The sequence below is a fragment of the Corvus hawaiiensis genome, chromosome 2 (genome assembly GCF_020740725.1).
Source record: "Corvus hawaiiensis isolate bCorHaw1 chromosome 2, bCorHaw1.pri.cur, whole genome shotgun sequence".
NCBI lineage: Eukaryota > Metazoa > Chordata > Aves > Passeriformes > Corvidae > Corvus > Corvus hawaiiensis.
This window is the reverse complement of record NC_063214.1, coordinates 88,081,418-88,107,433: the sequence shown is the minus strand read 5'-3', so window position 1 is coordinate 88,107,433 and position 26,016 is coordinate 88,081,418. Positions and strand designations below refer to the sequence as shown.

At 42.9% G+C, this 26,016-nt stretch overlaps 1 protein-coding gene across 2 annotated transcripts; it reads left to right on the top strand.

The window, feature by feature from the left end:
- The first annotated feature begins 337 nt into the window (after positions 1-337).
- Positions 338-8,294, top strand: ASMT (acetylserotonin O-methyltransferase). 2 transcript variants are annotated; one of them, XM_048324110.1, is made up of 8 exons: positions 338-674; positions 2,012-2,186; positions 3,364-3,493; positions 4,166-4,234; positions 4,745-4,863; positions 5,635-5,775; positions 6,971-7,093; positions 7,693-8,294. In XM_048324110.1, the coding sequence occupies exons 1-8, from the start codon at positions 603-605 to the stop codon at positions 7,929-7,931; spliced, it is 1,068 nt and encodes a 355-aa protein (XP_048180067.1). In that variant the 5' UTR covers positions 338-602; the 3' UTR covers positions 7,932-8,294. The 2 variants fall into 2 exon arrangements, with proteins under 2 accessions (XP_048180067.1, XP_048180076.1); XM_048324119.1 differs by having other exon boundaries at positions 340-674; positions 7,720-8,294.
- The last annotated feature ends 17,722 nt before the right edge of the window (positions 8,295-26,016 follow it).

Here is a 26,016-nt window from a genome sequence, read left to right as displayed (position 1 = left end):
TGTGCAAAACACAGAAAAGTAACAAGGGTAGATTTAATTCCTCATAGGCTTCACCTGAGTGATCATCATCAGAGCAAACTAGTCACAATGAGAAAACAGCAAACAGACTCTTACAGCTTCTCTGTGGACTTGCTGCTTCTGCACTTAGGGATGGGGTATACCCTACTGCCAGCCCAGGGTCCCCTGGACTGTGCCCATCACAGCAAGTTTCAAGTCCCAAGTAAGATTCTGTTTTGGTTTGTGAACTCTGGTGCATCGCACTGAGTTCAGGTTCTTGATATTCTTCTGTACTAATTCCTGTTTTGCTTGCCACAAGGTTTCAAGTGCTTCTGAGGTACTAAGGTGTTGCTGACTGATGAACTGACAATGCAAGCTTTAATCCCCACTGCTTCTTTAGCCTTACACTTGATGATGGAAGAAACAGCTGAACCTGATAGAAGAGCACATCAAAGCCAAATAACTCAGCTAACACATTTTGTAACTAGTGTGTTTCTCAGAAGCAATAAGATTATATGGATCAGCTGGTGTGCTTTGTGTCTGGTGAAAAGAAGCTTATTTAAATTAAGAAGGCCAGGAAATCTGTATCTCAGTCCAGAAGGAAGATGGGTTCCACAGAAGACCTTGAATATCCTCAAATCATCATGCAATACAGCAATGGATTTTTAATTTCAAAGGTAAGAAATATAACTCAGTCTTAGAAAGAGTATGCCTCTTTAGACAGAAATATTCAAGGATTTCTCTTTAGGTCCTAAATGTAAGTCTTTGGAAGAGGTGAAAGCACTGGTATAATGACTGTTTTTCCAAACAGCATATTTTTAAGGCACAAAGGTAAAACTAGTAATTCTGCACTTCTTATTGTTTACTGACATTATTTGCTTAAGCTCACAGGCATAAAATTATAGTATCCAGTGCAGTGGATGATTTTTTCCTCATTTACTACTTAGTTTCGTGCTGTCTCCTGCTGCATCTCTGGCCAACATGGTAACAGAAGGCATGCTCTTCGGGTTGTGCAAATACTACTGCACCTTAAGCTCCTGAAAGGCAGAGCTGACAATTAAGAGAGAAAAAATAGATAATGAAAAATCACCTTGTGAGAAAAAGAAGTGCCCAATGCTTTCCAAATTAACAGTGTTAGTACCATGTTTTTGAGAAACAATTTCAACTTTGGTTAAGCCATGTTCTTACTCAGGGTAAAAGGAGCTTCATTGTACAGGAATTGCAGCTCAAATGATACAGGCAATCAACTGAATCGATGTCTTTGTTACCGTTTCAGGAGTGTTTATATGACCAGAGTAATAGGCTAATACTTGTAAAGTTGACTGTGTATAGCTAAAGAAGGATGGTGGTGGTTTTTTTTTTTTATGTAATGGTTAGCTATGTCTGTCTGAATGTTGACAGATATTGCTGGAGAAGTTACATGCCTTCTCTATGGAAACACTGGGCAATTTGCTGGCTTGAATGAAGCAGTTCTTCTGGATGAGAGGAAACTCCCTGCTTCTGGAAGACCACTGTAGTCCTTCACATCAGACCCTGAAAACAAGGTCCATAGAATGGGATATTACTCCTATTGCAAGCCATGAGAGAGTCTCCAGGGTTCACCGAAGCATGTGTTAGACTCTTAGTTAAAGAACAGAAACATAGACAGAGAGCAAGCCCCCCACCACCAAGTCTTGCCTTTGTCCTTTCCAGGAGAATGTAAGAATGTGCTCCTAAACTAAGGAAGTGGCAGGAACATTTACACACAAAACCTGATCTCTAAATGTGGACTTTTGGAAGCCAAAAAAGCATTGGCTGGCTTCATTGGAAAACTAAAAAGGAAATGCATGCACAGTATATTATATCAGTGCTTGGATAAACTACAGTTTAGTAATTGGACTTGTTTGTATGAAATACAAGTTCATCTGAAATAAAGATTATTATATGTATATTTTTTCTAATTAAACAGCTTGTGAAATGCAGTAGGCTTTAGTGCTTTCACCTAATCCTTCAGTCCCACCTTTCCCTACCCCAGGTTATGTTCACTGCCTGTGAGTTGGGGGTGTTTGATCTTCTTCTGGAGTCAGGAAAACCTCTGTCTTCAGATGCCATTGCTGCACATCTGGGGGCCAGCACCATAGGGATGGCAAGACTGCTGGATGCCTGTGTGGGATTGAAGCTCTTGACGGTAGAGATGACACAAGAAGGAGGTAATGAAGGCAGAGAAATGGGAATAAGGTAAAAGACAAACCTCTGATGGTTTTGAAAGTGAGGTAAGATGTGTGGGCAAAGGTGATACCAAATGTTAAGTCAGTTAATGTAGCTGGAAGAAAGAGAGAATCACTCTTGGGATTCACTCTTCAGCTGAAAGAGAAGAGGCAAATGTCAGCATCATCAGAGGAATAAAGTGAAACACAGGTGCAGGGCTCTATATCCCTAAACTTCTTTGTGCATGAGCCTCATGTGACCTTGGAGAAGATATTCAGGATCTCTTCAGAGCTTGTCTCAAGAAATCTCTGGAGTATGGGCAGGATTTTAAACTTTAAAAGAAAATGCCAGGGTTGATGGGTAACAGCATGATTTAAAAACAGGTTTTGGGGTTTTTTTGGTTTTTACTACCATGTGAACTATTTTGTTAGGTTATTGATCAGAACTGAGAGGTGATGTAAGTTTGTCCTTATGTCAGAAACATGGAGTCCACTTGGACAGAAGGGATCTCTGGCCATCAGACAGCTGGTCAGGACTAGCTAGAATCTCACAAGTTGTGTCTCCTGCTCTGCCTTGTGTTGGCATGCTCTGTTTTAGGGATTATAGCTGTTGCCCAATGTGTTTGGGGAGAGCAGGATCTATTCCTTTGATACGCCAGTCCTGTGGGTGAGTGATGCCACTGCAGATGCATTGGAGGGAGTGGGGGAGATTTCTGGGAGTCCTGTCTGCAGAAAGTTCTGCCCTAGTGAGCTGAGAGAGGGTAGGGGTGGCTGGCCTGATGTTTTGGGGACCTGCCCCCCACCTGCTGACCTTGTCGATCAGAAAAAAGACTTGTCTGCAAAGACTTCTCATTTAAATAGAGCACACTGAAAGCTTCCTCTGAGAGCAGAAGACCATATGTAAATGATAACACTTGTAGGGCATTTACTTTGCTCTCCTTGAAAGAAATGTTTGGTGCTGGAGTTAGGGAGATAGTGTTTACCCAGATCGATGGGGCAACACACGTTTCAGCAGCCCTCACTCACTGGTCATTGCAGTGGAAGGATTTGGTTGTAGAAGTAATGTAACTGTGTCTTTGGCTCTACAGACATCTTGTGGTGATAAACACCAAGCTGTACAATAGACCTGACAAGGTGTTATATCGTGTATGTTAGTAAATAAATGTATTTTACCCTTTAGCCCTCTACAGAAACACAGAAATTTCCAACATCTACCTTACAAAATCAAGTCCAAAGTCTCAGTATCATATTATGATGTATTATTCCAACACAGTCTACTTGTGCTGGCAGTACCTGGCTGATGCTGTGAGGTAAGAAGGAATGTTGTGTGCTGTCTGTTGCTTTTCAGCATCTGTGTTGCTGCTCTGAGTGGTGTGTTTCTGGGGAAGAGCTCAGTAAAGATGCTGGCTGGTTCTCAGAAACTAAAAGCAACAGATAACATGGCAAATATGTGTGGATTTTTTTCCCCCTTGTTTTCCATTTGTGTATGTTCTTATTTTCCTTTTCCCTCTCATTATAGAGAAGATCTAGAAATCATATTTCTTTATGTTTCACCTCCAGGAAAGCTCTTTATCATTACAGTGGCTCTTACTGGAGGTGGCATCAACAAAGTAAATGCTGAGTAATGGTGGCTAAGGATCCTTCTGTTGCAAAGGCTTATAGGAGCAGTTAAATATGGATCTGGAGTCTCAGTTGTTCCAGTCCTTGCAACTGATGACCAAACACAGTGTAGATGATGGTGATGATTGCACCAGTCTTGTACCTTTACTTCAGGTGTGTTCCCATAAATCACAAAATCGTAGAATGGTTTGGATTGGAAAAGGTTCTAAAGATCATCTAGTTCCAACCTTCCTACCCTGGATGCCACCCACTAGATCAGGTTGTTCAAAGTGCCGTCCCAACCTGACTTTGAAAGGGTCATTCTTGTGAAAGGGTGAGAAATATATCAGCACTCTCATATGCTTTTTAAATTGCTATTTTAGAGAAGGAAGGAACCAATATGAAAGAGCTTTTGGCATTTCATCTGAAGATCCTTTTGGAGTGATGTACAGGTAATCATTAGACTATTTATAGAAATTTTATTCCTCTTATTTTGGATAAAACTAATGTTTTTAGTTATGGCTCAGGACAATTAAATATGTGAGAATTCCTCTCATCAGCGTCATGCAATGTTTTTATTTCTCAACAATATTATTACTGGGACACTGTCTGATATTTTGAATAGAAGTATATAATTTCCTAATCTGAAAAACATCACAGATCTCTGACAGAGGCAATGGTAGCTGAGGGAAAAAAAATCCCTTGGAAATTCTGAGAATGAGCAGCGTAATACATGGTTGGATGTCACTAGTCTTAATTCCCTATTTAAATGCATGAATTCATAGCTGTCCCCTCCTGCTACAGTAATACTCAAGGTAGGTTTATATGCAAAGAGGACATATTCTGTGTCAATAAAACCAGAGACTATTGTTTAAGCTAAAACATGTAGTAGCAGTTATATGATAGGAATCACCAGGGATATGGTAAGGAACCTTTTCTCTGTGCTGTGTCTGCATTGCTAGATCAGATGAAGAAATGCTAAAATTCATGGCTGGCCAGAACTCAGTATGGAGTATATGTGGCAGAGATGTTCTTGCTGCATTTGACCTTTCCCCTTTCACACAGATCTATGACCTGGGAGGTGAGTGTCAGAAGATCTTCTTTAAAAAGCCTCTGAACTGTCTTTTATAAGCTCTGTAGAGGAAAACAGCTACTATGTTATATGATGGGCAAAACAATGGAAAGCAGGACAGATCTCAGCAATATGAGGAGCATTTTACTGATTTGGTTGGGTTAAAAACAGAAATGTGAAAATGCTGAGAGCATAAGGAAGCTGAATGCTTTTCTCTAAAATCTCATTTATGTGAGTAGTCACTCATTCCCTTGTGGCAGCTTTAGCATTTTTTCATGCCTTGCTTGATGCATTCTTCTAATGCTAGACCCTTTCCTTCTTCCCTTTCAGTCACAGTTGTTGAGGTACTGCCTACAGCCTCTTATCCTACAGCACTCTGCTGTCCCAGCACCGCTGAGAGCTGCCAGGATTCATGGGATGAAGCAGGCTCCCTCCTGGCCTCCCTCACTTCTTCCCCAGACCCTGGTTTAGTGACTGTTTCTTCATTTTTCACCTTCTAGCACCCGCAGCTGGGTCTGGCTAGTAGGGAGCATAAGAGCTGTAAGGGCTGGGGCTGACCCCACATGCTTGGGTGCTGCAAGCCGTGGAACTTCCTGCAGAACACATGGAGACCGTGGCCTCTCCTGCCCCTCCTCTTCCCTCTCAGCAACATGTGGGGTGCAAATGTACATTGCCAGCTTCCACGAGGCTGAATGCACCATTGCCTATATGATTTCATGGGGGTGTCACTGAACAGGTTGGTTTTGTGTCAGTGCTGACCTTTTTTTACTGTCCCCAAAGGAGGCGGAGGAGCTTTGGCCCGCGAGTGTGTTTCCTTGTATCCAAATTCTACTGTCACAATTTATGACCTGCCCAAAGTTGTGCAAGTGGCCAAAGAACAATTTGTTTCCCCTGAGGAGTGTCAGATCGCTTTCCATGAAGGTAGGTGTGGACAGTGGTGTGGTGTTCTCACAGCTGATGCTCCGGAGCCCTGGCTCTGCTCAGAGGTATCATACTGGAGGCTCAGGTCTCCAGCTGCCCCTTATGGGGACAGTGTCTCAGGCTGCAGCCTTCCCAGCCTAGGTCTGCAGCTGTCTCAGTTGTCCATCAGAGCTATCAGAGACACAACTCAGTTATTCAGCAACAGAAGTTCTTTATTCCTGGAGAGAACTATTTAATTTCTTCAGAAGAAGGTACATTAGAAATAAAAAAAGCATCCTGCAGTTTTGAAACCTGCCATACTTTTTTATAAATTTCCCTAACACTCCCCTTTTCTCCCATGCAAACCTCCTGGTAGATGTGAGGGATGCCAGGCATGCTCCTGTTTTCCTTCTCTGGTCATGACTGATTTACTTTCAAGTCCTAAGATATTTTATACCATGAAAATGGGTGAGCTAGCTCATGTTCCTCTTGCCCAGGCCACTGATCCTGCGTAGTCTTTGTACCATCTATGGGGAAAATGATTATAGGGAGATCTCATTTTTAATGTTTACAAAAATTTTCAAAGTGCTGGAATTGCTTAGTAGTGCTCAAAGGTCAGAGAGAGAAAAGAAGCCTTCAGGAGAGAAGGGAGTGTAAAAAAATGAAGATGCAACAAAATGGGAGAAGAAATGACACAGTAAAATGCTGAGAGAAAAATCTGAATGCAGTACACCAGGTGCTAAACAAAAGGCATGACAAAGCTTGTGCTAGGAGGTGAGAGATGTGTATTTTTACCTACAAATTTATGAAGTAACTCCATGATTACCAAAGATCTTTGAACATTTTCTTAGATAAGGCAATATTCTTTCTTTCTTTTTCATGACAGAAACCATGTGAACCTATCTCCTTAATGCTTTATGAATCTGAATTTCTGTCACTGGAGAAAGCCTAAGCTCAAATGCATTCCTGTGCATCAAAGGCTATTTCAGGATGAGTTGCTGCCTTTAAATATTTTAGATCTTCTTGAGACTGAACAAGAGCAAAACTCCCTACCCAGTGCAATATAGGACTTTTACCTGGTAATTCCATCGCTGTATGATATATGTGAAGGACATGGCAAGCCCAGAGCTGAACAGAACTAAAAATACTTGCATAACTCAGCTCTCAGTGTTGTGGGGATATAATGTTTTGTAATGCATGTATTCTTGCTTTACAGGAGACTTCTTTAATGATTCAATTCCTGAAGCTGAACTGTATATTTTATCCAAGATACTGCATGATTGGGATGATGATAAATGCAAACAACTGCTGGCAAAAGTCTACAAAGCTTGCAAACCTGGTAGGTAGGTGTGAGCTCTTGAAGAGCAGAGAGTGTCTCACTCATTAGTAATGTGAAGCACACCAGTCTTGATGCTGAGTTTGGGTGATAGACTTTCAGTGTGAGAGTTTCTTGGTTCAGTCCTTTGCTTCCCTGAGCTAGCTATGTGCAGCTGAGACAAAATAGCACCTGGCCTAAGACCTCTTTGTTTGGCTTCCAGTTTTTGTCTCCTTTTCTGCAGGGACTCCTCTTTCAAGGCATGAAGTGTAAGGATTGAATTTTGGGTATTGTTTAGATATATGTATACATCATAGTAAAATATCCTATTAAGCATCCCAATGAACCCTCAGAGTTTCAAAAGCACTGCCTAAGAGTCAGCTTCTGTGCAAAATCAGTAAGGTCCTGTGAATTTCAGCTGGGGAAATGTCAGCTTAGCACCCCTTTATCCCTTGGACATCAATACCTACATTGCCAAGCAGAGACATGCTCTGATGCTTTGGCTCTTTCAGTGTCTTCTGTGATGCTGAAATATGACTTAATGTAGAGGCTGCTTCTTCCTGAAAGTAAAGGTTAGGATCCTAAGTAACAGCTCAAAAATAGCTCATCTTTTCATCGGTCAGGGTGTGGTTTTCTCTTCATTCCACCAGGTGGTGGAGTGCTGCTGGTTGAATCGCTTCTGAATGAAGATAAAAGTGGGCCTGTAGAAACCCAGCTGTATTCAATGAATATGTTGGTCCAAACAGAAGGGAAGGAACGAACAGCAGAAGAGTACAGCAAGCTCCTGGAGGCAGCTGGCTTTGGAGTGATTCAAGTCAAGAGGACTGGAAAACTCTATGATGCTGTTTTAGGAAGGAAGTAGTAGTACGTGTTTTATGTATGTAACAAGACAGAAAAAGTGGAGAAATATGCTATTCTCTTCTTAGGGGGGAATGATCAATTTAGCTTTTAGTTAAGGCTGACAACTTTTTTGTAAGCTGATACATTGTCAGAAGAATTACTAATAACAGATCTTGAACATGCATGTATTGCAAATGTGGCAGTCTTGCTAGGCTTGCCTTTGGGAGGGAAAGAAAGAAATCAACACCTGTTCCACAGGAAACAATCCACAAAAGAAATACGTAGTGGGCCTGCTTCAGCTTGTATCAGTCTCTCTGATTTTAACGAAAAGCAGAGCTGAATTTGTACTTGAATTCCTGCAAAATAAAACTAATCCCTGAACTGAGCTCTCTTGCCTGCATTTTTATTCCTGAGGTATTGGTATAATAAAACATAGACCAAATTATGTCTCTTTGTGGTCTTTTCAGAGTTCCAGAAGAAATCTTGTCTGAGCCTTGGGGAGTTTTGCATGAAAAAAATGATATTAATTTTTTATTTCCTCTAGACTTTGATTTAAATTATGAAAGAGTGTTGCCACCTTAGTGACTGGTTGAAGCCCAGGGATTATTATTACAGAACAGGTAGGAAGATTATGCAGCCAAGTCATTCTGTTATGCACTTGGGGAGTCCTTGCTGCATGCCTGCTGGTATTTCTTTAAATCATTTGATCAAACATGGTCTGCTATTACCCACCCAGTTCTTTGAAACAGAATAACACATTACTGAATTGAGAAACATTTGGAGAAGGCACTAGAAAGTCACTCTGCCCTTGTTTCTTGAACAGCAATTGTGTTTGCCCATTAAGCTGGGTACTAGAGGAGCTTGAGATGGTTTACTCAGTACCCATCTAGAGGAGCCTCCCACTTGTATGACTGTAGGATGAGGATAGGGAGAAAGTAGCCTCAGTACACACAGGAGATGCAAGGCATTAATGTCATCACAATTACAGAGACATGGTGGGACAGCTTGCATGATTGGAATGTTGGGTTTCAGGGAGTTGTTTGGTTTTTTCTAAATAACAAACACTGTGAAGAGAACCTGAAACAAGTGCTTTGCTGCATGCAGGCAAATTAAAACCCTGTTTGTTCTATAGTTTCCATGTTCCAGCAGACATTGCTGACGATACCTTGCTATATATAAGAGCTCTTGTCTGTATTGCTTGTCATTGGATATGTTAACTTTAAAAAAGCTTGTGTAGGAACAAAGGAAATAAGGTGGAGGTTCCCAAGTTACTCGTGTTTTGGGTAATGAAAGCTGTTCCCAAGTTCGTACCCTTTCATGGTGCTGCAGTGGGATGTTTTCTGCTTAATGCAGATGTCTCTATCAATAGAGTTTTTTCCCCCTTTCATCGAGTATTTCACCATAAAGACTGAGATAAATTTTCTAGCTCTAATATAGCTTAGGAGCAATGAATGAAACCTGGCCATAGCTGGCGGGAATCAGCCTAGAGCAGAATGCACCAGGCAGGAAACATAGCCTGTGAGCTGAGACTGGCTGTGCTTGGCTGGGCTGAGTGAGGTCAGCTGCTCCCTCGGCCGCTCTCTCTGGCAAGACAGAAACTTCCAGCAGGTCCTTGGCCTGATGGCCTGGGAATTACATGAAACAGCAGGGGGCAGGAAAAGCCAGGAAATTTGCCATCTTAACGTACAAACTGGAAGCTGGTGGCTGCTGCTTTTCAGAACTTGCTGATAGTCATGGGTCATTGAAGAAGCACAGCCTTGAGCACTAGGAAACTCTGCTTCAAATATAACTTCAAATATAACTTCAAATATAACAAACTCTGCTTCAAATAAAAGAAACAGTAACTAAGGAAGGAGAAAACAGGGGAGGAGCAGAATAAGGAACCCCTGCTTAGAAAGAAAACAGCCCCATTGCAGCAGGATCAGGCAGAGGCTGGGGGCTGAATGTTGCCTAGAAACATCTGGTCAAAGGAGACGTCAAATGGAGGGCAGAAGGGTGGGAAATTGTCCCACAGGATCTGTGGCTGTAGAAGCACTGTGGGACAGTAGGAACCACATTCCAGGCTCCCTGCTGGCTCCGAGGTCCAGCTCTCCCTTCTTCCACTGGCCTGCTCTAGAGAGCCCTTGAGGCATCGTGGACTTGTCCACAGGTTGTCCTGAACTGTGTGTGCTTGTATAAGCATGTGGTTTTTCCCCCAAAATTATCCACAGTCCTCCCTTCTAATGCTTTAGCCCTTCAGAAAAGCCTTGTTGCAGACTATCTTAGGGTAGGGGAAGGGCAACATTTTGAAAGAAGCTCTCCCATGATTATGGAGAGTACTCTGCACTGAAGGCAGGGGTGCTTTCTGGAACTCTGGAAGCAAGGCCTGCAACAAAAGGCTTGATAAAATAACTGTTTTAACAAGAAAGAAGAGGGATATAGATAGCAAGTAAATCTTGATGTAACTTCAGATGCCAGGCACCTATGTCCATGCAGCATTGGATGGAGCCCTGTTGGATTTTCCCACAGTATGTTGTACAGACACTGTCCATGGAAGGAAGCCCCTCATTTTGGGTCATTTGGGTTATTATTTTCTTTCAAGAAAAAGGCCGTTCTCACAAGAACTAGTTGCTTCATTGTTAAAGGCAAGGCCGTGCAGGTGGTGCAATCACTGGCACTGAGTGGGAGCTGCCTGAGCCCCTCCTGCAGCTGAGGGATATTTGTGGCACAGCACAGGCCTGGGACCACCCTGGACATGCAGCATGGCAGCTGCCATGGGGGGCACTGACTCCTGGATGTACAAAAAGTTCCTGCTTAGGATCAGTGCATTCCATCCCTTGGTCCACATGAAGCTTACCTTTCCCAAATAATTTATGGGTTACAGATTACCTTAATAGCACATGAGTGCCTCAGACCCTAAGAACAAGGCCCAGCAGAGCAGACGTGGCCTGTCCAAGACACTGACTCCCTGAACACAACGTCCTCTGCAAGGCTGCCAATAGAGCAGCTTTTTCAGAAGAACTGGGTGTTCTCACACCGTGCAGCTTCTGAAAGGGTGTAGTATACGTGTCCAGGCTTGCTAAAAGCAATTTTATTGTTACAGGGTGAAACAGATCTCTTAAAACAGGAAATATGTCTTTATGCTACATGTTAGTGCAATCAGGCTGTCAAGAGCTGACTTAAAGCACATAAAACTTACTGGTTTTTCCAATGTATCAGTATGAGATTTGAGAAATACTTAAGACTCATGTTGTTAGAAGGATACATATTATGTCTTTATTCTGTGGTGTATCTCGTACCTTTAAAACAGGTAATACTTTTTTGAAATGGAATACAGTCTTCAACCCATGAACCTTCTGTGTGATAAATGAAGCAGTGCCAGTGTTACACGTTGCTGATTTCTTCTTTCAGCATTTATAGTACAAAAGGAAGAGTGCAGTTCCAGGCTGTGATAGGAATGCTAAGGATGCCACAGAGGGACAAAACTGATCACGTCTCAATGCTTATTAAAAACATTTAAAAATTAAAATGGTGTCTTGTTAAAAGCAAGCTGCACAGATTCTGTGCCACATTGTCCTGAATGAGGAGTTGTACATTTTTCTACAGTTTGGAAATTGTTCTGACTTTTGTGTGTTTAGGCCTAGTTTTTTGGTAACACAGGACACCCTGTAGTATTAGAGGCTGGGAAACAGATACTGTTTCTGATCTGTATATTGTAGAACATTTTGAATGCTAAGGATATTTAGAAATCCATAATGTGAGGGTACCTTAATTTTGAGACAGATGGTTAAGGGCTCTTTAGCCTCACAGACAGAGGCAAGAGACAACCACATCTAGGTACAAAAGCTGGTAAACAGGCAATAAGAAGCACGGTGACAAACATTAAAACTCCCTGTCCCCTTAGTGGAGGACCACTGGAGGATGCCCACAAAGCCATGAAGAAGTTCAGCCAGGTATTTTTAGCTGAGAAGAAGAGTGATAACAAAATGATCAAAGGGCTTATGTGAGTGAAAATATCATGAGAAGTTAAAGTGGGCTTGTGGTAATTACTGTGGGACTTGTGGGAAACTTGGAGTATTTAGAGACAGGGCCAAAGGCCGAAAAATGGAGGAATCAAGGTGGGTAGGGGAGGAACCAGCCTAGTGAAATAGAGAAAAGATGAGGTAAATTGTACTGATCGTGTTTTACAAGCTTCTGTTCCGCACACCTGTCTGGCCGAGCTGCGTGCCAGATCAATAGAAGTCTTCTTCATATTAAACTCTATCCCTTGCAATCTTCTGTTTCTTTTTGTGAAGCCTTCCCACATCAAAAGCCAGTTCAGTAGAATAGATCTGCTTTTGAACAAGCCTAAAGAAAGATTCTGCTTTGGTTTATGAACTCTGGTGCATCGCACTGAGTTCAGGTTCTTGATATTCTTCTGTACTAATTCCTGTTTTGCTTGTCACAAGGTTTCAAGTGCTTCTGAGGTACTAAGGTGTTGCTGACTGATGAACTGACAATGCAAGCTTTAATCCCCACTGCTTCTTTAGCCTTACACTTGATGATGGAAGAAACAGCTGAACCTGATAGAAGAGCACATCAAAGCCAAATAACTCAGCTAACACATTTTGTAACTAGTGTGTTTCTCAGAAGCAATAAGATTATATGGATCAGCTGGTGTGCTTTGTGTCTGGTGAAAAGAAGCTTATTTAAATTAAGAGAGCCAGGAAATCTGTGCCTCAGTCCAGAAAGATGAATTCAACAGAAGACCTTGACTATCCTCAAATCATCATGCAATACATCAGTGTATTTTTACTCTTCAAGGTAAGAAATATAAATCAGTCTTATATAGATGTCTAGGACTGAAATGCTCAAGGACATTCTTCTCTGAGAATAAAATAGTTCACAATAAAGCATCATAATATAAACTGACTTTGAACTTGAATAAGCATGTTAGAATTCTAAAGGAAAAAAACCCCAACAAACAACTAAGGCACATCTGGCCCTCAGGATGGACCTAACATTTGCTGAGACCTCACTGACCTTTGAAGGCTTGGATGATTAGACCTTGTCTCTGCATGAAGGTTTAAAAACATAGGGGTTTATACATGAGGGCTTGTTGTCTGACTGCCTTAAATGTGGAAGGTTCCTTCTGTGGTGAGATTTCTTCCCACTTTTAATTATTGAAGTTTGAGAAAGAGAGATGACTTCAATTGCCTTCCCCCCCTCTTTTATACCATGCAGAACAAGATTTTTCAACTATTTTCTTCCCTTTACTAATTTACCATGCAGATGGCTAAGTTTGATAACATTTGTATATTATGTCCCTTCAGATGGAAGGGACTGTGAATACAGAGTGTCTTATAATGACTGTCTCCCAGACAGCGTATCATTAAGGCAGACAGGGAGCAGTTTCAATTTCCTTAATGTTTGCTGATGCTGTTTTCCCTTGTGTATGTGCATTTGCATAAAATTCCTCTATTCAATTTCAGTTTGAATTTTCCTCATTAACAATCTATAGTGATTTCAAAATTCACATTCTTGTCATGTTTTTGAGAAGTAATCTCAACCATGTTCTAACTGAAGATAAAAGAGTCTTCCCTCTCATGGATGTTACCAAGTTGTTTGCCAATGATGCTAAACTAGGTAGCTTATGATGCTGTTAGGGGGAACCACAGAATCCCTTGAGGGTAGAGAGGACTTACAGAGTTATCTTGATAGATTAGACCACTGCACAATCTCCAGCCACATGAAATTTTAGAAGGACAAATTCCAGATTCTGCACCTGTAATCCTGGATGTACTTATAGACTGGGGTAAAAGGGCTTGAGTGCAGCTCTGCAGGAAGGTATCTGGGGGTTTTGGTCGATGATAAGCTCAACAAGAGCCAACAATTTGCTGTGGTGGCCAGAATGGACAATTGCTACATTGGGTGTATTAAGCACAGACTGAGCTGTTAAAGGAAGTGGTTGGCCCACTATACTCAGGGTAGGTGCAGTCTCACTTTGATCACTGTGTGTAGCTTTGGGCTCCACAATATAAGAACTATATAAAAACAAATGTTTTCCAATTAAAATAATGCTGAATAGAAATGATGAAATTCATGACTGGCCAGAACTCCGTAGAATAAATGTGGCAGAGATGTTTTTGCTGCATTGTACCTTTCCCCTTTCAGACAGGTCTGCGACCTGGGATGTGATTGACAATGGATCTTCCTTAACAAGCCTCTGAACTGCCTTTTACAAACTATGAAAAGAAAAATTAACTCCTATAATATATGATAAATACAGCACTGGAAAACAGGATGTATGTCAGAATCTTGTAAGCAGTAAAGGGAGCATTTTACTGTCTTGGTTGGGTTAAAAAGAGGAAGGTGACAGTGGTGAGAGCTTTATGAAGCTCAATGTTTTTTTCTACGGTCTCATTTGTGTGAGCAGTGGTTTATCCCCTTGTATACATGGCTTTTTTTCATGCCTGCTTGATATGTTTTTCTGGTGCCAGATTTTCCCTTCTGCCCTTCAGTCAGTGCCATTAGGTTGAGAGACTCTCTGCAGCCTCTTACACTGCCATCCCAGTGCTGCTGAGCACTGCCAGGATTCATGAGTCATACGGCTCCCTCGTGGGCTCCATCACTGCTTTCCCAGTGCCTGGTTAGGGGCTCTGTTTTAATTTCCCAACTTTCTAAATGTGGAAAGAGGAAGCTAGTCTGCAGTGACTCTTTTCACATTATAAATACCGAAGTTGTGATTGCCAGTGTTTTGATGCCAGGGGCCACTAAGAGTGTTACCATCCGGCTGGAGGTGACGTAGTTCCCTTTCATTAGCCTTTTTCTCTTTGCTCTCATGAACTCTGTGTCTGCATGTCTGGCTGTGAGGGCTCCGTGCATGCCTCTGATGAGGTTCAGCCATCTCCAAGGGGAGATACCCTGCAGTGTCTTTGTGCTGAAGGTTCAGTTGCCACCTTTTTTAGCTTATTTTTGTGCAAGATAATGAAATGTAACAGAGTGGTTATCTAATGTCTACCAACGTTCGTGCTTTTTTTAATGAGAAAATTATGTGGGCTCTTTAAAAGGCATTTTGCTCAGAAGGATTAACACTTCTATCTTTTGTGGTATTTTATTTTAAAAATAACTGGTCTCAGAAGGAATATCAGATATGTGCCATAACACTGTGCTGTTACACAAGTGTATACATCATAGTAAAAATCCTATTAAGCATTACACTGAACCCTAGGAGCTTTGAAAGCACTGCTACAGAGTTAGCTTCTGAGCAAAATCAGTAAGGTCCTGTGAATTTCAGCTGGGGAAAATGGGAAATTTCTGTCTCAGCCATGGCACCCCCTTCAGCTCTGAGACATCAATTCCTACATAGCCAGGCAGAGACATGCTCTGATGCTTTGGCTCTTCCAGTGTCTTCTGTGATGCTGAAATATGACTTAATGTAGAGGCTGCTTCTCATTGCTCAGGGTGTGTTTTCTTTCTCTTCACTCCACCAGGTGGTGGAGTGCTGCTGGTTGAATCGCTTCTGAATGGAGATAAAAGTGGGCCTGTAGAAACCCAGCTGTATTCAATGAATATGTTGGTCCAGACAGAAGGGAAGGAGTGAACAGCAGCAGAGTGCAGCAAGCTCCTGGCTTTGGAGTGATTCAAGTCAAGAGGACTGGAAAACTCTACGATGCTGTTCTAGGAAGGAAATAATTCTCTCTTCTTTCTTCTGCCATCTTGCATACATAAGTGGGAAATTGAAATATGCCATCCACTTAGTTTTTATTTAGGGTAATCACCCCTTGAGTAAGCTGATACGTTGTCAGTAGAAACACCGACTGTTGAGCACATATGGATTGTTTGTCTGAGAGTGGGAAAAATAAATTAACACATACTCCATAAGAAATTACCTACGAAAAGGTGTGTGCCAAGGAGAGATTATGCTTCCTTATCTGTTCACAGTCTGTGCTTCACTTTTACCCCCATTTTTTCGAAGTGTAACACAGTAATTGACAATTTTCAATTTGTACTCTGTTTGCTTCCTGTAAAATAAAACTGTTCACTGTGGTGAGTTCCCAGTTTCTTCACATTTCCTGTGGACTGATGTAACACAGAGAAAATTCTAACTCCTTGTGATGAGCCTCTTTTGAACATGTAACTCTGTCCTAAATCATAGGAATGAATGGTAGTTGATATAGGAAATTAAAAAAAAAGATAACTTAGCAAATGAAATATGTCTCTTTGCTTTGCTGTGACATGCATTGGTGCAGGGTGTAGAGCAGGATTTACACAAGGTCTGGACATGGTTAGCAATATGATTTGTTATTAGAGGAATAAACATACTCCCTGAATATCCTCCTTAGGATTTAAGCACCTGATTTCTGTATAAGAATAGCCTACATGTAGCAGATTTCAGGAGGAACCTTGCTGCTGAAGACAGTTTTTCTCTAATCAGAAATTGAGTAGAGGGACGAGATGCCCTTTTGCTGTGGTTCTTCTCATCTGTAGAAAATGTACTTCATAGATAAGGAGTGGATTTGGAGGAACACAAGTCCAGACTGAGTTTTGTTGTGATAATTTTGGAGGGTGGAAACTTTGGTTGTAAGTGATCAACTCAAGGGCAAGGCAGCATCCAGGGATAAGTTCACAGAGAAGCCAAGACACCAGAAATGTCCAGGGTAAGCTGATAGGAAAAATGATGCTGTATTTCCTTTAGTATACAGTTTGACTTTTGAAAATTGGGAGCTTCACAGGAATATCACAGCAATATGTGAAATATCACACTTGGTAGTTCTGGACACAGTGTAATGTGCATATTTAGAATAGGATATGAAGCAAAGGAAGCTTGGTTGTGGTGAGTTACCCTGACTAGCAATCACACAACAGACCCGTTGCATGCTAACTGCCTGTCCCCAGCAGTGTGTGAGAGATAATTGAAAGAGGAAAGACCTTCTGGGTCATGATAAAGACAGTTAAACAAGTGAAAGAAAGAGGCAAGAAAAAGCTCCCCCCAAAAACCCCAAGGTGGGCAAAGGCAATCTCACTCACCACTTCGCACCAGCAGACTTATGCCCAGCAACTCTCTGAGCAGCAGCTGCCTTGGAAAGACTGCCCACAGTTTTTACAACTGAGCATGAAATTTCATGGTATGGGATATCCCTCTGGTCTGTTTGGGTCAGCTGTACCTACTGTGTCCTCTCGCAGCCCCTTGCCCACTCCAAGGCTTCTCAGTGCAGGGTCAGAGAGAGAAACAAAGAGCACTCTGATGCTGTGCAAGTACTGTTCAGCTGTAGCAAAAATATACCTGTGTTAGCAACACTGGTTTGGTAACAGATCTAAAACAAAGCACTATATGGGCAGCTGTGAGGAATCTTAACTCCATCCCAGCCAGACTCAGTACAATGGCAAAGAGGAGATGTAGCTCAAGTGCATGTCCTAACTAAAAAAATAATCTATCTTGAACAATGGTTGTTTGGCATACTAAACACAGGACTTGTTCCAGAAGGGAAAAAGAGGAAAAAAAAAAGGGAATTGTTTTGAATCTTGCATAGGGAAGACAAGATAGAACCCTGTCCTTGAAGGAGTACTGAATGTCTTATTATACATCTGATGTTTCTCTCATGCCTAAGGCATCATAAGCTCACTGCCTGAGTGCCTAACAAAACCATAATTGCATGTGTAATCTCCCTTGAAATTCTGCTGTTATGCTTCTGATGTGTAAAATCTAAGCATGTTAAATAGAATACAAACATATTGTCATCAAATCAGTTGGTGTTTGAAGTAATGAGTGCTAGTAGTGTGAAGCAAAGGAGGAGTTAAGACTAGTTTATATTTGAGATATATATATTCTATGTTATGTATGCATGCAAACATGATAAAACTTTGAAATAAAAATTATTGCAGAAATTTTTTCTGTTTGCTACTTTCTAACCTAGACCGTTTGTGCCTGGTTTATACTTCCTTAACTGGGAGGTGGTTTCTGCTTTGCTGCAGCCACCAGCCCACTTGCCACTAGATGTTGCTGTTGCTGCACTTGTCTGATGAGAGGCACTCGGCCGCGGAGAAGGGGAAAGCACCGAGCTCTGCGCGGTCCTTTGCGGTCACAGACAAAGTGCCACGTAAATGAAACAGTTTAGGCACTGAGGGTCAAGGTAAAAGTGGTTAAAGAGTCTCTGCGCCCAGCTGTCAGTGAATTCAGACCTGTTTTTGTCACGCAGCTCATGCGTGGAAGAAGGAGCAAAACCTTCTTTGTGTGCAATGATGCCGATGACAACATGAGCCCATCCTTCCTTACTGTCAAGCTGGGCCCAGGGCCCTTCTTCACGGAAGGTCTGACAGAGCTGGGCTTTAAAGCCCTGTTACGGCACCATAGGAAAACCAACAATGGCCCTTATGTTTAATTTCTTCTCCTTACTCTGCAAATGAAAACCTCCTTGCAAGAGCAGAGCCAGGTTACTCTGTGAGGTTGATGCTTCTCAGCCAGTGCTGCCTGGTGGGGGACAGCATATGACATGGGGACTCCAGGGTCCTCCTCTAGGGATCCCAGGGTCCCACGGTGGCACAGGGAGACATTGATGGCTCATCGAGTGCTCTCCCTGGCCATGGATGCTGGTGCTGGTGTGGGTCATCACCTGACCTGGTGTGGGTTACTGCCTGGCCCTGGCTGAGTGGGGACCCTGATGATATCCTGTGTCAGCTGTCAGCATGAACCGCTTTCCCGTAGTCGTTGCAGCCCCTGTGGCCCTCATTTCTGTCTCCCCATGCAGGACCTGCCTTTGCTGCCTCCCTGCAGTACCTGCAGTACTCTCCCATGTCTTTCCTAACATCCCTGGACCTTGGTCGCCCCTCCTGAGAGGCTGCTTCACCAGGCATGGCTGCCCCCTGCCCCTTCCCCTCTGTGGAGTCTGACTTCTCTCACCAGCCTCTCTGTGACCACAGCTACTCCTGTGGCTGTTTCTCAGCATCTGCTTGGCCAGCAACACCTCCAGCCAGGGCACTTTCATCTGCCATAAATGCACAGCAGGTGTTCCTAGATGGGTTACTGGTGCCCAGGACACTTCAAGGCATCAAAGCAGTGTGCAATGGAGGCTATGGCCCCTGCTTGTGGCTGTAAACAGCAAAGGCAGGTGATGTGACCTGCTTGGATTCATTGCATTGTCCAGGGTGAAGACAGCAGAAGAACCAACCCCCACCAAGACCATGTGAGTGAACTGTCACCAGAGGAACTCCACTGGTACGTGTTGTTGGCATGGTCTGATCATAATACTTAGTCTATTTTTCCAAGCACGTAGTCATACCAGAGTTCCCCTACTCTGGCATCAACACATTTACTGTAGACAGTGGTCCGTATGATGCAACTGGAATATTTTAGAAGTTTTTCTTCAACTTTCTGTACCCACAGTAGCCTGCGATGAGCACACAGTGCACATTATTTGAGCACATCTTTGGATTCATGTTGTGCACAAGTCCATGCGGTGTAAGACTTTGTCTCCTACAGTAGCTGAGTTCATGTTCCTGCATTCGACAAAAGCAAGTGAACAGATGCAAACCAGAACTCTTTTACTTTTGGACAATTTCTGACTTCTTTTGAAGGCAAAGAGCATAAGTGGAGGGAGATTGTGAAGAAACTATGTTTTCCCCTGACTCAAATTCATCCCAATTACAGTGTTTTGACCTTGGCTAGCAGCTTAGCCCCCACAATGGAGCAGGGGAGAGAATGTGAAGACAAAAAGTTAGAAAACTCATGAGTTTAGATAAAGAGAGATAAAATACTTAGAGCAAGAAGAAATAAAAAACAAACTAGTAATATAAAGGTAGTCACTCACTGCCTCCCACAGGTAGATTAATTCCCAGCCAGTTTCCAAGCAATGACTAGCTTCCCTAAACCATCCACCCCTCAATTTTTATTTCTGAGCATGACATTATATGTCATGCAATACCATGTTGGTCAATCTGGGCCAGCTGTCCAGCCTACTCACTGGGGGAGCAAAGTGGGAAATAGAGGCAGCCTTGAGGCTGTGCAAACACTGCTCAGACATAGCTAAAACATGGGTGTGTTACTGACACTGCTTAAATTGCAGAACCAAAATACAGCACCATACGGGCTGCTATGAAGAAAATTAAACACATCTCAAACAGACCCAGTAAACCAATTTAAAATATAATTCCACTGGGATTCAAGATCATGATTTGGTATTGCCAACTAAAGTAAACATCTGAAAGATCAGTGCTTTGCATCTGAGCAGGTAATGTCTTCTCCACTTTCTTTCATGCCTTATCCTTCATTGCAGGTGGTAGATGAAAGCACTGAATGGGAAACACATTTTTATTCTGTGTATGTGATGTCCATGTCAAAGTTCAGGCTTCTAGAGTGATCTGTGTCTAAGAATACCTTTCTTAATTTCTAAATACCTTTTAATTACCTTATTTGAGGGAAAAGTCCAGAAAAATGCAGTCTATGTGCATGGTAAGGATTAACAAACCAATGCTAAATAAAAGAGAAAAAATCTTGAATTCTTCTAAAGAAAGACTTCTTGTGAATCTAATTAATGACTTTTGAAGTGTAGGTTTGAAAAGGCTTCCCCTGTGCCTACCTTCTCAGGATGAGCTTTTATTAATTTGATGTGAATTTTGTTATTTACGTATATGTACCTTTAAGCTAGTCCCGTTGTCTTAAAACCTAATTCTCTGAGCACCTGGATGTACATCAGGAATCTTCTGGTCTGACACACCTGGAACTTGAACCTTGGAGGATTAGTTCATACAAGACTGCTGAAGGAGACACACATAAGATCTGCTGAAGATGGCATTATAAGTATCAGGAAGAAGGCCAATGCCAGATGCATGACAAGTAACTATCATGGGGCAATTGAAATAAGGAGCTGAGCCTGGACATGCTGCAGTTTGCTTTCCCAGCTCCTTCACGAAATCAATACACCCTATCTGAACAACGATGGCATAGTACAGATAATATAGAAAGTGTGGGTTTGATAGAGGGCAATCTACTTGGTTAATTTAGGGTTTGGGCTAGGGATAATGTTTGGGCTGAGAGAAGAACCTAGAGATCCAGGTGCAGTGATTCTGGAAATGGGCTGTCACCAGGAATGATTGGCTGCAAAGAGAACTTTACTGCAAGAGGCTTTTGGTCATCATAATTGCTTGATGACTTAGTTGAAGACTCAGCCCAAACAAATTCTTGTCTTTCACCTGCTGTTCAGACTGTAGATTTGGAGTTTCTTCTGGATCTGTTGACAGCGTCTTATATTTCTCTTTTCATTCCACTGGGGCAGATGGTCGAAATGTATTACTACTCTTTCTTAATCTGCCTTGTGGATCTGAAAGGTTGTTTTATGGTGTAAGCAGATATTTCAAATGTGACACCTTTATCCTGAATGGCTTATCTTGTTTATGAACTTTTTGACAGGAATTTAAGGTAATCTTTATTTATCTTTTGTGTCATTCTGCATTAAACTTTAAAATTTGCCTTGTATTTTTGGCCAGAAGCTGCTATTTACAGTGTTGTCAACCTTAACTGTTCAAAGATTAGGAAGGCCTGCAAATCATGAGATTTATTTTAAAAATGTATTGACATTTTAAACTTTCACACTTACGAGACTGTAGGACATGTTTTTCATGTTTATGAGCACCTCTGCACAGATTCACAGGCTAGAAGCCTCTCTGTCTCTCTCTTTTATTGAAGGATGGTATTTCACTTGCTTGTGATTCTCTGGCTTTCAGGAAAAACCTCCAACCAGGTGAAAAAAGAAAATTAAATTTTAGGGATAATGGAAGCAGTGAAGCAGTGGTGTATTCAGCATTTTTTGAAGTGGACTCATCTCACCTGAGCCTCTGAAAGTGATCTCTTATGTCCAAGGCACTCCCGGGTACCGTTTTTCAAAAGTATTCTGCATGCCCTATTTTTCTACAAGGACTAGAAAGCAAAGTGAGGGTGACTGGCTGAGACAAAGATATCAGATAATCTTGTCTGTAGTGCCTTCAATTCAAGAAAAGATGCCTTTCTGAAATGAATGTTCACTAAGTTGTTGAGCTCAGTAATAGACAACAAAGCATGCTTAAGAAGTCTTTGCAAAAGCTATTAACTTTGTGGGGCTAATCTCACTGGGCTCTCATTATAATCAGAGGAGACTGAATGAATCAGGTAGAGAAGGAGTCTAAACTCATAGCCATCTTTAGGAGCCTCCTTCTCCCCTGGTTGTAGGAGGAGCACAGGGGGAAAGTAGCTTCAGAAGAGAAATTTGGCCATTTGTCACATTCTGTGATAGGCATAAAATTAAATCACAAGGCTATAGTGGTCTCTTTTATCCCGACAAGTAACAGGACACAGTTCCTGAGCCACTCATGCTCAAGTAGACTCTCATTCTGCAGTTATCTGCAGGATAGTGTAGGAGTTGGGGCAAGTACTTTTGGGGAGTTGCCTCTTAAGCTGCAGTCCCCGTGCAGTGTTTCCTACCTGCCAGTTATGTGGCATGAAGGTGACTTTGCCAGGAGCTGCAGCCTGTGAGTAATGTGTTCTGAATGCTTGCTCACTTTCCAGACAAAGGGAGGTGTCACATCCTGCAGCAGCCAGGCACGAACACATATAGCGAAATGAGGCTGACCAAACAGCCAGCAGGGATATGTGGGGCTTACTCAGGTCTTTGTCTATTCCCTTACCACCACCTTAAAATAAAACAGTTCATAGAAATTATTCTGCTTATTTGATGGTACTAGTTATATTAGTTTCATGCTAAAAAGTAGCCTGAAGGAAATGGTGGTATCTGTGAATTAATTACTCTTTTAAGTGAATGAATTAAGTGGCTAAATGTGAACCCTCCACTATTTTGACGAAGGAAAAGTTAATTTACTCTTGATTGAAGATCACTACAAAAATCAGCATATGTTATATGCTGGGGGGAAAAGAAATCCTCTACATGTGTGCCTGCAAGGTCTCCCAAACACTTCCTTCCCACAGTGGACACACAACATCAAACCCATCTCAGTGTCTTCCATGCTTGTAGTTCCTGTCCTCTTGTACCTTTTTCAGCCTTGCCATTACATGTTGTGGCCCTTGCTGTGTGAAGCCAGCTATAAAAAGTCAGATATTTAGGTTATGGAGCTGTCACTTTGTGTGCTTGTAAAACACCCTTCATGCCCATGGAATGCTGCAACTCAAGAGTAAGTTTGGTCTCAGGGTGTGGTCTCAGTCCTGAAGACCTTTACACCATAAATAAGAAGGCTTGCCAAAAAATTGAAACATGGGGCCTTTGGTTCCCAGGATGAATCTGGAGGTGTGCAAGGAAGTAAAGACAGAAAAAGAGGTAAAACCAGGGCATGCCCATGACTGTCATTTGCTCTTGTTGCTGCTTTGTTCTCTGAGTCAGCAAATAGGTTAGTCATAGTCAATATGCTAAGATGCATATATAAACTGATATCTAAGCTTGATGAGTGAAAAAATTCCTGTCTCAGAGTCAGTGGTAATTCTTCCCTTGTCTTCAGTAAGTGCAAGGATGGGGCATTTTGATTTGTTGGACCAATTCCTTAAACACACAACTTTTGTGAGTTAATTTATTTCAGTAGGAAATGGACCATGTCATGGACTTACCACAATGGGGTCTTTGCTGGGAAAATTTTACAGAGTGAGCTCTGAGTCCTTTCTGTTCTTTTGGATGCTGAAATTATTTGCTCTTAAAGGTATCAGCATCTTTATAGGGAAGGTAAGTATCAGCTTGGATGGATGAGCTGAATCTAAAACTCTGCGACTTCTCCTTCAAAAAGACGCTTTTCATTCTTTTCTTATTTTTTTTTTTTCTGCATGAATTCTGTATTGAGGATCTGAAAGAGCCTGAAGTGAAGTTGTGCTGGCCAGATCAGTGACAGGGTAATCCCTGGGTGCTCTGCATTTAAAACACAGGCATTGAGGTGTCATCAGTCTCACCAGAGATTCCTCCTATTTTTCTCAGTAAATGACAAACACTGAAGAAGAGCTGCTCCCCACATGGGGAACACACATGTGCTTAGCAGAACCAAGTTACTTCTTTTGCTTATGAGGACATAACCGTGTGAGGACCAGCCACCCTTGCATGGTTCTGCTAACACTGGTGACAAATCTCAAGAAAAACCCACATTTCCGGGGATCTTTCTTGTTGGGGTCCCTCCCCTGCCGTGTAGCCCTGGGAGAGGGGCCCTGAGGGCACAGACACGGGGCTACCCTGTCCCTGCTCAGCCTCGTTCCCATTGGTTGGTTTGTGTTCCCTGCGCGGGCAGAAGGACCCTTGGTCCCGTGACTGGAACAGTTCCTCGGCAGAGCCCCGGCCATGCGGCTGGAGAAATAAACATCTCTGAAACAGCTATCAAGAATCTGTCTGTCCGTATATATTTCCTTTCCACGGGACTCCTGGTTTGATATATGCGTGTTGCAGGATCCCCACTGCAACAAATGGTGGAGATTTGAGAGCAGAACGATCCCCGATCCCTAAGCGACTGATTTGTGTGAGTAAACCCTGGAAACTTTGGATTCCTCTTCTTGGTTTTGCTTTGCTATTCCGTATCTAAACTATGGAGGAACCGTGGGAAGACTCTTGGCTCTCAGAGCCGCATATGGACATTTATCTTAAACTTAAAATGATTCTTGAACAACGATTTGTAAATTTTAGCTTGATTCAAGCTCAAAAAGAACTGAAACACTTCCTGGCATGGTTGTTTAAGAACTTTTTCTATGTTTCTTGGGATTTAATTCTTACCAAGGGCTTTTGGAAAACCGTTTGGACACAGTTAATACTGGAGTCAAAATATATGCCGATGGAAGAATATTTTCGTGAATATTATTTAGTTACCGAGACTGTTGAGCAATGTCAGCTGTGTCCTGGCGAAGGGAAGCGTGGCGCAGGGACCGTGCGGCCCAGGCCACGTGCACCGAGCGCTCTGAGAGCAGCAGCGAGGCAGTTCCCGTGCGCGGGCGGAGCCACGCGAGCCGCAGTGTCGGTGGCGGAGCGAGGCGCGGCGGAGCGGGGAGCGGCGGGAGCAGCGGGACCCGGCGGGACCCGCACGGCGCAGCACAGCGCGTGGTGGAGCGAGCCCCGTGAACGCCCGACCGAGAGGGGCGGCACGCGGGCAGCGGCTGGCGGCGATGGCGGTGGAGCGGAGCCGCGCCCAGCCGAGACGCGCGCTGGAGCAGGGCGCGGGGGAGTCGTCGCTCGGGGGCCCGGCCGAGACGTGGGTGCAGCGCCCGGCAGCGGCAGCGAAGCTGCGACCAGAGGAGGCGACGCACGGAGAACTGAGCGGCGTGGCCCGGCCCGGCCCGCGCAGCCCCGAACGCGACCCCGGGAAGAGCGCGCAGGCACGAGCAGCTCCGACAATTCCAACACGGGAGCGACCGAAAGAGACAGCAAAGACGCAGCGAGACAGAAAACAGCAGCCACTCGGAAAAAGGAAAAGATCATAGCAACTAAGACCTTAGGGATAGTAAAATGGTATAATGTTAAGCAAAATTATGGTTTTATAACAAGGTGTGACAACCAGCAAGACATATTCGTGCATAGAACTGCTATTAAAAAGAATAACCCTGAAAAATGCATCCCAAGCTTGGGAGATGGAGAGGTGGTGGAATTTAATATTGTACTAGGGAGAAAAGGGTTACAAGCATCGCAGGTCACTGGGCCTGATGGTGTTCCTGTAAAAGGCAGTATATATGCAAAAAATCGTAGTCATGTTAGACAGTATCTCCATTGTAAGCCCTCCCTACAGTTTCCCTTTCCTAATCCCACCTTTCCCTTTTACCCTATATCCTATTACCCCCAGTGTATTCCCAATCCGTTTTTTCATCCATGGTTTCCCTCACAAAACCATGCTTTTGCCAATTGTTTCCCCAAAAATCCCTTTCCAATGCCGAGTGGGGGATGAAAAGGGGGAGGGAAGAAGTTAAACCCTCTCCTGCCTCAGTTTCCCCACAAAGCATGCTCAGAGTTCTGTCTCCCTTCTGTCAGCCCTAAGATGTTCCAGAGAATCTGTTTGGACATTTAAAGACTCAGGAGGGTGGCTTGTTTTGTTTTGAAACTGTTCTTGTTATGTTTATCCAGTTGTTTTCATTCTCCTTTTATTAAAATAAAACGGGTGAGGTGTTGGGGTCCCTCCCCTGCCGTGTAGCCCTGGGAGAGGGGCCCTGAGGGCAC